Source organism: Mustelus asterias, unplaced genomic scaffold (genome assembly GCF_964213995.1).
Source record: "Mustelus asterias unplaced genomic scaffold, sMusAst1.hap1.1 HAP1_SCAFFOLD_1806, whole genome shotgun sequence".
Taxonomy (NCBI): Eukaryota; Metazoa; Chordata; class Chondrichthyes; order Carcharhiniformes; family Triakidae; genus Mustelus; species Mustelus asterias.
In genome coordinates this window covers 43555-56050 of record NW_027591751.1, presented here as the reverse complement: position 1 = coordinate 56050, position 12496 = coordinate 43555, and the positions used below count along the sequence as shown (strand labels likewise).

At 51.2% G+C, this 12496-nt stretch overlaps 1 protein-coding gene across 1 annotated transcript in view; it reads right to left on the bottom strand.

Moving 5' to 3' along the window:
• Positions 1 to 12496, bottom strand: part of LOC144488720 (kinesin-like protein KIFC3) — a gene marked incomplete at both ends in the record, with an annotated part of 71211 nt that overhangs the window by 16399 nt on the left and 42316 nt on the right. Inside the window, 3 exons of the mRNA XM_078206820.1 lie at positions 8253 to 8364; positions 9174 to 9304; positions 10855 to 11002. Coding sequence (XP_078062946.1) covers positions 8253 to 8364; positions 9174 to 9304; positions 10855 to 11002 — 391 coding nt within the window. The remainder of the gene's footprint in view (positions 1 to 8252; positions 8365 to 9173; positions 9305 to 10854; positions 11003 to 12496) is intronic.

The following is a 12496-nucleotide window of genomic DNA, read 5'->3' as shown; positions in this document are numbered from 1 at the left end:
GAAACCAGTGTGTTGTTCCCAGTGTAGGATGTGGGAGGTCCTGGAGGCACCTGGCCTCCCGGACATCCACATCTGTGAGGGGTGTGTCGAGCTGCGGTTCCTGAGGGACCGTGTTAGGGAGCTGGAACTGCAGCTCGAGGATCTTAGGCTGATGAGGGAGAATGAGGAGGTGATAGACAAGAGCTATCATCAGGTGGTCACACCAGGGCCACGGGAGGAGGCCAAGTGGGTGACGGCCAGGAAGGGTAAGGCTAGGGTGGTTGAGAGCACCCCGGTGGATTTGCCCCTGCACAACAAGTACTCCTGCTTGAGTACTGCTGGGGGGGACAGCCCGCCTGGGGGAAGCAGCAGTGGCCGTGTCTCCGCAGTGGAGTCCAGCCCTGTAACTCAGAGGGCTAAGGAAAAGAGGAGGAAGGCGGTATTAATCGGGGACTCGATGGTGAAGGGGACAGACAGGCGTTTCTGCGGAGGTAGGCGGGATTCTCGCATGGTGGTCTGCCTCCCTGGGGCTGGGATCCAGGATGTCGCTAGTCGCGTCCCGGAAATCCTGAGGTGGGAGGGAGAGGAGCCTGAGGTAGCGGTACATATTGGTACCGCTGATGTGGGTAGGAAGGGAGAAGGGGTCATGAAAAGGGAGTACAGGGAATTAGGGAGACAGCTGAGAAAGAGGAAAGCAAAGGTAGTAATCTCAGGATTACTGCCTGTGCCACGGGAAGGTGAGGGCAGGAATGGAGTGAGGTGGAGGATGAATGTGTGGCTGAGGGACTGGTGCAGGGGGCAGGGATTCAGGTTCCTGGACCATTGGGACCTCTTTAGGGGCAGGGGTGATCTGTATACAAAAAACGGGTGGAACTTGAATCACAGGGGGACCAATATCCTGGCCGGTAGGTTGGCTAAGGCTACTGGGGAGAATTTAAACTAGATAGGTTGGGGGGAGGGGAGCTAGAAGAGTTGACTAGGATCAAGGAACTAATTGATGGGGGGGAGGATGCAGGGGTAAGGGGAATTACAAAATTAATGGTAGAGGAGAGGGTGCAAGTGAAGGAAGGCGGTAATTTAGATAAGGGAGTAGAGGGAGAGGGTGTTCGCGACTCATCAAAGCGGGTCCAGATAAAACCTGGAATAAGGACACTTTGCCTGAATGCACGAAGCATTCGGAACAAGGTAAATGAGTTGATGGTGCAAATCAGCACAAGTGGGTACGATCTAGTGGCCATTACAGAAACGTGGCTGAAAGGTGACCAGGACTGGGAGATGAATATCCAGGGGTATCAGGCGTTTAGGAAGAATAGACAGGAAGGAAAAGGTGGTGGGGTCGCGCTATTAATAAGAGATAATATCAGGGTAGTACTGAGGGATGACATAGGCTCTGAGGAACAAAACGTGGAATCATTATGGGTAGAGATGAGGAATAGTAGAGGGAGAAAGACACTAGTAGGTGTGGTATATAGGCCCCCAAATAATAATGTTGAGGTAGGGAGGGCTGTAAACAAGCAGATAAGGGATGCGTGTAAAAACGGAACGGCAATAATCATGGGGGACTTCAACATGCACATTGACTGGCAGACTCAAGTCGGTAAGGGTGGAATGGAGGAAGAGTTCTTAGAATGCTGTCGGGATAGTTTCCTTGAACAGCATGTTACGGAACCGACGAGGGAACGAGCTATTTTGGATCTGGTATTGTGTAACGAAGTAGGTAGAATTAAGGATCTTATTGTGAAGGACCCTCTTGGGTCTAGTGACCACAATATGGTCGAATTTCTGATTCAGATGGAAGAGGAGAAAGTTTGGTCCCAAACCAGTGTCCTCTGTTTGAACAGAGGGAAATATGATAGGATGAGGGATGAATTGGCTAAGGTAGACTGGGAGAGCAGGCTGGCAGGTAGGATAGCTGAGGAACAGTGGAGGATTTTTAAGGAGATCCTTTTCAGTTCTCAGCAAAAATATATTCCAGCAAAAAACAAGGATTGTAAGAAAAGGGAGAACCAGCCGTGGATAACGAAGGAAATAAAGGAGAGTATTAAAATAAAAACAGCTGCGTACAGAGTGGCCAAAAATAGTGGAGAAACAAGTGATTGGGAAAAATTTAAGAAACAACAAAGAGAGACTAAGAAAGCGATAAAGAAAGGAAGGATAGACTATGAAGCTAGGCTAGCAATTAATATAAAAAATGATAGTAAAAGTTTTTATAAATATATAAAAAGGAATAGAGTGGCTAGAGTGAATGTTGGACCCTTGGAGGACGAGAGGGGGGAGTTAATAGTGGGAAATGAGGATATGGCTGAGTCTTTAAATAAGTTTTTTGTGTCGGTCTTCACGGTGGAGGACACAAATAGTTTGCCAAATATTAACGATAGAGGGTTGGCAGCAGGAGAAATACTTAATACAATTAATGTTACCAGAGAGGCAGTGCTGGGTAGACTAATGGGACTGAAGGTGGACAAGTCCCCGGGTCCGGATGGAATGCATCCCAGGGTATTGAAAGAAATGTCAGAGGTAATAGTGGATGCGTTAGTGATTATTTATCAGAACTCGTTGCATTCTGGGGTAGTGCCGGTTGATTGGAAAACGGCTAATGTTACGCCGCTGTTTAAAAAAGGAAGGAGACAAAAGGCGGGTAACTATAGGCCGGTCAGCTTAACGTCTGTAGTAGGGAAAATGCTGGAATCCATTATTAAAGAGGAGATAGCAGGGCATCTGGATAGAAATGGTTCGATCAATCAGACGCAGCATGGATTCATGAGGGGAAAGTCGTGCTTGACGAACATGTTGGATTTTTATGAAGATGTGACGAGGGCGGTTGATGGAGGAGAACCGGTGGATGCGGTGTTTTTGGATTTCCAAAAGGCGTTTGATAAGGTGCCCCATAAAAGGCTGCTGAAGAAGATTAGGGCACACGGAGTTGGGGGTAGTGTGTTAAAGTGGATTGGGGACTGGCTATCCGACAGGAAGCAAAGAGTCGGAATAAATGGGTGTTTTTCCGGTTGGAGGAAGGTAACTAGTGGCGTGCCGCAGGGATCGGTACTCGGGCCGCAACTGTTTACCATTTATATAGATGATCTGGAGGAGGGGACGGAGTGTAGGGTAACGAAGTTTGCAGACGACACAAAGATAAGTGGAAAAGTGAATCGTGTGGAGGACGGAGAAGATCTGCAGAGAGATTTGGACAGGCTGAGTGAGTGGGCGAGGATATGGCAAATGGAGTATAACGTTGATAAATGCGAGGTTATACACTTTGGAGGAAATAATAACAAATGGGATTACTATCTCAATGGAAACAAATTAAAACATGCTACCATGCAAAGGGACCTGGGGGTCCTTGTGCATGAGACGCAAAAGCCCAGTCTGCAGGTACAACAGGTGATCAAGAAGGCAAATGGGATGTTGGCCTATATTGCGAGGGGGATAGAATATAAAAGCAGGGATGTCTTGATGCACCTGTACAGGGCATTGGTGAGGCCGCAGCTGGAATACTGTGTGCAGTATTGGTCCCCTTATATGAGGAAGGATATATTGGCATTGGAGGGAGTGCAGAGAAGGTTCACCAGGTTGATACCGGAGATGAGGGGTTTGGATTATGAGGAGAGGCTGAGGAGATTGGGTTTGTACTCAACAAAAGAACAAAGAACAAAGAACAGTACAGCACAGGAACAGGCCCTTCGGCCCTCCAAGCCCGCGCCGCTCCCCGGTCCAGGATTGAATCCTGAATCCAGGATCCCCGCCCAATTTTCCAGCCTATCTACATACCAATATCCTATCCACCGAGCTGTCCCTCACAGCTACGATGCTTTGTTCATTACAACCTATTAACTCACCCCCACCCCCCATTCCAGACCATGTGATCTCCAGGGAGAGGCGAAAACCCAGAGTGAAAAACCCCAGGGCCAATATGGGGAAAAAAAAATCTGGGAAATTCCTCTCCGACCCCCTGAGGCGATCGAAACGAGTCCAGGAGATCACAATGGCCCTGATCGGAAAATGCTTCCCAACCCTAGTCATTTCCACTTCCACGAACACCATATGAATTCCCTGCCCCCGAGACAGGTTCCCAACTATCCGCAGTCTCGCTCTTAATTAATTAAAAATAACAATTCCATTTCTACAAAGTCTCATCAAAAATGAAATCCATCCATTTGGGTCCACGATGAATGCAGTTTTTATATACTCGTTGGAGTTTAGAAGGATGAGGGGGGATCTTATGGAGACTTATAAGATAATGCGGGGGCTGGATAGGGTGGAGGCGGAGAGATTCTTTCCACTTAGTAAGGAAGTTAAAACTAGAGGACACAGCCTCAAAATAAAGGGGGGTCGGTTTAAGACAGAGTTGAGGAGGAACTTCTTCTCCCAGAGGGTGGTGAATCTCTGGAATTCTCTGCCCACTGAGGTGGTGGAGGCTACCTCGCTGAATATGTTTAAAGCGCGGATGGATGGTTTCCTGATCGGTAAGGGAATTAAGGGTTATGGGGATCAGGCGGGTAAGTGGTACTGACCCACGTCAGATCAGCCATGATCTTATTGAATGGCGGGGCAGGCTCGAGGGGCTAGATGGCCTACTCCTGCTCCTATTTCTTATGTTCTTATGTTCTTATGTTCTTTATGGTTCTGAGAGGTTGGAGAAGCTGGGATTGTTCTCCTTGGAACAGAGGAGGTTGAGGGGAGGTTAGATTGAGAGGGTGGAGAGGGTGGATGGGAAGGGCCTGTCTACTTTAGCAGAGAGGTCAGTGACTCGGGGGCAGCAATTTTCAGTAATTGGTAGAAAGATTCGAGGAGAGATGTGGAGAATTTTTTTCCACCCAGAGGGTTGTGGGGTTTGGGACTCTCTGCCTGAAAGGGTAACAGGGACAGAAACTCTCAACTCATTTGAAAGGTGTCTGGATTTGTACCTCGAGCATTGTAACCTGCTGCGCCGCGGACTGCGATTAGGCTGCTGGCCCATTTCCGATTGGAACTGGCAATGATGGACCGAATGGCCTCTTTCTGTGCTGTGTCTCACATTGACCTGCCCCACCTTGGAGCTCCACCAGGTGGCGGTGTCACTTTCCCCAATGGGCTAACATTATTGAGTCATCGCGTTGTGGAGATTTACAGCATGGAAACAGGCCCTTCGGCCCAACTTGTCCATGCCGCCCAGTTTTTACCATGAACCTAGTCCCAATTTCCCACATTTGGCCCATATCCCTCTATACCCATCGTACCCATGTAACTGTCTACACGCTTTTTAAAAGACAAAATTGTACCCGCCTCTACTACTACCTCTGGCAGCTTGTTCCAGACACTCACCACCCTCTGTGTGAAAAAATTGCCCCTCTGGACCCTTTTGTATCTCTCCCCTCTCACCTTAAACCTATGCCCTCTAGTTTTAGACTCCCCTACCTTTGGGAAAAGATATTGACTATCAAACTGATCTAAGCCCCTCATTATTTTATAGACCTCTATAAGGTCACCCCTCAGCCTCCTACGCTCCAGAGAAAAAAGTCCCAGTCTATCCAGCCTCTCCTTATAACTCAATCCATCAAGTCCCGGTAGCATCCTAGTAAATCTTTTCTGCACTCTTTCTAGTTTAATAATATCCTTTCTATAATAGGGTGACCAGAACTGTACACAGTTTTCCAAGTGTGGCCTTACCAATGTCTTGTACAACTTCAACAAGACGTCCCAACTCCTGTATTCAATGTTCTGACCAATGAAACCAAGCATGCTGAATGCCTTCTTCACTGCTCTGTCCACCTGTGACTCCACTTTCAAGGAGCTATGAACATGTATCCCTCGATCTCTTTGTTCTGTAACTCTCCCCAACATCCTACCATTAACTGAGTAAGTCCTGCCCTGGTTCGATCGACCAAAATGCATCACCTCGCATTTATCTAAATTAAACTCCATCTGCTATTCGTCAGCCCACTGGCCCAATTGATCAAGATCCCATTACATAGAAACACAGAAGATAGGAGCAGGAGGAGGCCATTCGGCCCCTCGAGCCTGCTCCCCCATTCATTATGATCACGGCTGATCATCCAACACAATAGCCTAATCCTGCTTTCTCCCCATAACCTTTGATCCCATTCGCCCCAAGTGCTGTATCCAGCCGCCTCTTGAACACATTCAATGTTTTGGCATCAACTACTTCCTGTGGTAATGAATTCCACAGGCTCACCACTCTTTGGGTGAAGAAATGTCTCCTCACCTCCATCCTAAATGGTCTACCCTGAATCCTCAGACTGTGATCCCTGGTTCTGGACTCCCCCACCATCGGGAACATCCTCCCTGCATCTACCCTGTCTAGTCCTGTTAGAATTTTATAAGTCTCTATGAGATCCCCCCTCATTCATCTGAACTGGTGTCCAGATCACCAACAACCTGTCCTGGTCCCCCAATGCCGACACTATAGTTAAGAAAGCCCCACCAACACCTCTACTTTCTCAGAAGACTAAGGAAATTTGGAATGTCAGCTACGACTCTCACCAACATTTACCGATGCACCATAGATAGCATTCTTTCTGGTTGTATCACAGCTTGGTCTGGCTCCTGCTCTGCCCAAGACCGCAAGGAACTACAAAAGGTCGTGAATGTAGCCCAATCCATCACGCAAACCAGCCTCCCGTCCATTGACTCTGTCTACACTTCCCGCTGCCTCAGCAAAGCAGCCAGCATAATTAAGGACCCCACGCACCCCAGACATTTTCTCTTCCACTTTCTTCCTGTGGGAAAAAGATACAAAAGTCTGAGGTAACGTACCAACCGACTCAAGAACAGCTTCTTCCCTGCTGCTGTCAGACTTTTGAATGGACCTACCTTGCATTAAGTTGATCTTTCTCTACACCCTAGCTATGACTGTAACACTACATTCTGCACTCTCGCGTTTCCTTCTCTATGAACGGTATGCTTTGTCTGTATAGTGCGCAAGAAACAATACTTTTCACTGTATGCTAATACATGTGACAATAATAAATCAAATCAAATCAAATCAAAAACTCCAGTGAAAACAATCCTAACCTCGTCAATCTCTCCTCACACATCAGTCCCGCCATCCCCGGGATCAGCCTGGTAAACCTTCACTGCACTCCCTCGAGAGCAAGAACATCCTTCCTCAGAAAAGGAGACCAAAACTGCACACAATACTCTCGGTGCGGCCTCACCAAGGCCCTGTATAATTGCAACAACACATCCCTGCTCCTGTACTCGAAACCTCTCGCAATGAAGGCCAACATACCATTTGCCTTCTTTACCGCCTGCTGTACCTGCATGCTTACCTTCAGTGACTGGGGCACAAGGACACCCAGGTCCCGCTGCACACTCCCCTCTCCCAATTTACACCCATTCAGGTAGTAATCTGCCGCCTTGTTTTTGCTTCCAAAGTGAATAACCTCACATTTATCCAAATTATACTGCATCTGCCATTGATTAGCCCACTCACCCAACCTGTCCAGATCATTCTGAAGGATCTCTGCATCCTCGTCACAGTTCACCCTCCCACCCAACTTGGTATCATCTGCAAACTTTGAGATGTTACATTTTGTTCCCTCATCCAAATCATTAATATATATTGTGAATAGCTGGGGTCCCAGCACCGATTCCTGTGGCACCCCACTAGTTACTGCCTGCCAATTTGAAAAGCACCCATTAATTCCTACTCTTTGTTTCCTCTCTGCCAACCAGTTTTCTATCCATCTCAATACACTTCCTCCAATCCCCTGCGCTTTAATCTTGCACAATAATCTCTCGTGCGGGAGTGTGTCAAATGCTTTCTGAAAGTCCAAATATACCACATCAACTGGCTCCCCCTTGTCAACTCCACTAGTTACATCTTCAAAGAATTCCAACAGATTTGTCAAGAATGATTTCTAATCCGAGATAACTTTCTTCACTGTCCACTATGCCACCAATCTTGGTGTCATCTGCAAACTTACTAACCATGCCCCCTATATTCTCATCCAAATCATTAATATAAATGACAAATATCAGTGGGCCCAGCACTGATCCCTGAGGCTCACCGCTGCCCTGCCCCACCTCAGAGCTCCACCAGGTGGTGGTATCACGTTCTCCAATGGGCTAACATTGCCCTGCCCCACCTCGGAGCTCCACCAGGTGGTGCTGTCACTTCCCCCATTGGGCTAACATTGCCCTGCCCCACCTCGGAGCTCCACCAGGTGGTGCTGTCACTTCCCCCATTGGGCTAACATTGCCCTGCCCCACCTCGGAGCTCCACCAGGTGGTGCTGTCACTTCCCCCATTGGGCTAACATTACCCTGCCCCACCTCGGAGCTCCACCAGCTGGTCATGGTATTTCTTCCTCAGGGACATTTCTCTCTCATACTTTTCCATCAGATGCCGGTTGGATTGGGAGACCTCGGTTATCGCTGACTGGATCTGTAAACACGGAGAACAAGGAACAATCACCGTCAAAACTCTGGCTAAATGCTCTGGAATTTTCCCTTCAAATCCCAAGAGGACACAAGTTAATGTTTGGATTAGGAATCAGGAACAGGAGGAGGCCATTCAGCCCCTCGAGCCTGTTACACAGGAACAGGAGGAGGCCATTCAGCCCCTCGAGCCTGTTACACAGGAACAGGAGGAGGCCATTCAGCCCCTCGAGCCTGTCACACAGGAACAGGAGGAGGCCATTCAGCCCCACAAACCTGTTACACAGGAACAGGAGGAGGCCATTCAGCCCCTCGAGCCTGTCACACAGGAACAGGAGGAGGCCATTCAGCCCCTCGAGCCTGTCACACAGGAACAGGGGGAGGCCATTCAGCCCCTCGAGCCTGTTACACAGGAACAGGAGGAGGCCATTCAGCCCCTCGAGCCTGTTACACAGGAACAGGAGGAGGCCATTCAGCCCCTCAAGCCTGTTACACAGGAACAGGAGGAGGCCATTCAGCCCCTCAATCAGATTGCGGTTTCTCTGCTCCTCTCAACTCCAGTTGCCCCACATTTTGCTCCCTTTGCCCTGTACGGAATATTTACCCCGAGGGGTAATGGAGTTGTGTGATAAGGGAGCGGGAACGTGTGTAGATGGGGTGAGGCTGGGGAGAGGGTAGGATTGATCCGAGTGGGATTGCTCACAGTCTCCGATCTCTGTGTCATGGGGGAACCCGGGGTGGGGGGGAAGGGGGGAGTTATTGGGCAGGAAGATTCCAGAGTGTTCGTGGAGAGCTCAGTCCCTCTGCCCCGCTCACCTGTTCCTTCGCCTCAGTGATGGCTGACTCGTAGATCTGGGAGAAGCTTTTCACCTGAGTGCGCAGGCTGCTGTAATTCACCCTCATCGTGGTGAGAACCGGTCTCAATGTCAACAGATTCTGCTGGATCCCTACAGTCAGGAACAGAGGCAGCCTGAGAGCCAGGAAAGAACACACACAGTGCCCCAGACACCGTCTGCCCCAGGGACCGTCTGCCCCAGACACTGTCCCCCCAGACACAGTCTCCCCCAGGCACCGTCTGCCCCAGGGACTGTCCGCCCAGACACTGTCCCCCCAGACACAGTCTCCCCCAGACACCGTCTCCCCCAGACACCGTCTGCCCCAGGACCCGTCCCTCCAGACACTGTCTCCTGCAGACACCGTCCACCCCAGGGACCATCTGCCCCCGGGACCGACTGCCCCAGACACCGTCTGCCCCAGACTCTGTCTCCCCTAAACACTGTCTCCCCCAGACGCTGTCTCCCCAGACACCGTCTCCCCCAGACACTGTCTCCCTATTCTCAGACACCGTCTGTCCCGTCCTCCAGACATCGTCTGCCCTCCCCCAGACACCTTCTCCCCTTCAACAGACACTGTCTCCCCAGACACTGTCTCTCCCAGACACCATCTCCCAGAAAGTCTCTCCCCCAGACACTGTCTACCCAGACACCGTCTCCCCACATGTCCCTCAGGCAATCTAAAACCAGTCTGAGTTTGCAGTTGAAGGTTCAAATCTCACCGCAGGAACTCTAATCCAGCCTCCACACGCACTGCAATATCTAGATCTATCTGGTTCTAACTGGATCTATCTGGTTCTAACTGGAGTTATCTGGATATAACTAGATCTATCTGGTTCGAACTGTATCTATCTGGATCTAATTGGATCTATCTGGACCTAACTGGATCTATCAGGTTCTATCTGGGTCTAACTGGATCTAACTGGATCTATCTGAGGTGTACAAGATGTTGAGAGGTATAGATCCGGTGGATTCTCGGAGGCTTTTTCCCAGGGCTGAAATGGCTGCTACGAGAGGACACAGGTTTAGGGTGCTGGGGAGTAGGTACAGAGGAGATGTCAGGGGTAAGTTTTTCACTCAGAGGGTGGTGGGTGAGTGGAATCGGCTGACGTCGGTGGTGGTGGAGGCAAACTCGATAGGGTCTTTTAAGAGACTTCTGGATGAATACATGGGACTGAATAGGATTGAGGGTTATAGGTAGGTCTATATATAAGCCGAGGTAGGTAGGGACATGACCGGTGCAACTTGTGGGCCGAAGGGCCTGTTTGTGCTGTATTTTTTCTATGTTCTATCTGGATCTAACTGGATCAACTGGATCTAACTGGATCTATCTGGATCTATCTGGGTCTAACTGGATAAATCTGGATCTAACTGGATCTATGGACCTATCTGGCTTTATCTGGTCATTTATCTGATTGCTGGTTGTGGGATCTTCCTGTGTATAAATTGGTTAGCGATTCTCTGCTCTGATAACAGTGATTACACTTCTGGCAATATCCCATTGATGGTGAAGAGCGCTGAGGCGTCCCAGAGGGAGATTAGGCATGGAAGGATCCCAGTCACTGAGGGAATGTTCTCTGGATCCCCGTGGACGGGTGGCGTTCCCAGTGGGAGTGCAGCCTCTCTCACTCTGGGATGCTGCTGTGTATTAACCCCTGGTTTACCTGTAAACTGCTGCCGGAGCTCCTCCAGATGTTCCTCCGAACACTCGGCAGCCTCTTTGACAGCCTGGTCCTTGCTGGCCTCCAGCTGACCGATCTTCAACAGGAGGTCCTGACGGAGCTTCCCAATCTCAGTCTCGTACACCAGAATCTGCAACAGAACAGGGTGGCACGGTAGCACAGTGGTTAGCACTGCTGCTTCACAGCTCCAGGGACCTGGGTTCGAATCCCGGCTCGGGTCACTGTCTGTGTGGAGTTTGTACATTCTCCCCGTGTCTGCGTGGGTTTCCTCCGGGTGCTCCGGTTTCCTCCCACAGTCCAAAGATGTGCGGGTTAGGTTGATTGGCCATGCTAAATTGTCCCTTAGTGTCCTGGGATGCGTAGGTTAGAGGCATTAGTGGGTAAAATATGTAGGGATATGGGGGTAGGGCCTGGGTGGGATTGTGGTCGGTGCAGACTCGATGGGCCGAATGGCCTCTTTCTGCACTGTAGGGTTTCTATGTTAGAACCAGATCAGAGTGCCCTCCACACTGACACCCCGCCCTGCCCCACTCACACTGCCCCCCCCGACTCACACTCACTCACACTGACACCCCGCCCCACTCACACTGCCCCCCCGCCCCGCTCACACTGCCCCCCCCGACTCACACTCACTCACACTGACACCCCGCCCTGCCCCACTCACACTGCCCCCCCGCCCCGCTCACACTGCCCCCCCCGACTCACACTCACTCACACTGACACCCCGCCCTGCCCCACTCACACTGCCCCCCCGCCCCGCTCACACTGCCCCCCCCCGACTCACACTCACTCACACTGACACCCCGCCCTGCCCCACTCACACTGCCCCCCCCGACTCACACTCACTCACACTGACACCCCGCCCTGCCCCACTCACACTGCCCCCCGCCCCGCTCACACTGCCCCCCCCGACTCACACTCACTCACACTGTCCCCCCGCTCACACTCACTCACACTGACACCCCGCCCTGCCCCACTCACACTGCCCCCCCCGACTCACACTCACTCACACTGTCCCCCCGCTCACACTCACTCACACTGCCCCCCCCGACTCACACTCACTCACACTGTCCCCCCGCTCACACTCACTCACACTGCCCCCCCGCTCACACTCACTCACACTGTCCCCCCGACTCACACTCACTCACACTGTCCCCCCGCTCACACTCACTCACACTGCCCCCCCGACTCACACTCACTCACACTGTCCCCCACCCCCCCGACTCACACTCACTCACACTGTCCCCCACCCCCCGCTCACACTCACTCACACTGCCCCCCACCCCCCCGCTCACACTCACTCACACTGCCCCCCGCTCACACTCACTCACACTGCCCCCCGCCCTCCCCCGCTCACACTCACTCACACTCAGTGCTGAGGGAGTGCCGCACTGTCAGAGGGTCAGTACTGAGGGAGTGCCGCACTGTCAGAGGGTCAGTACTGAGGGAGTGCAGCACTGTCAGAGGGTCAGTACTGAGGGAGTGCCGCACTGTCAGAGGGTCAGTGCTGAGGGAGTGCCGCACAGTCAGAGGGTCAGTACTGAGGGAGTGCCGCACTGTCAGAGGGTCAGTACTGAGGGAGTGCCGCACTGTCAGAGGGTCAGTACTGAGGGAGTGCCGCACT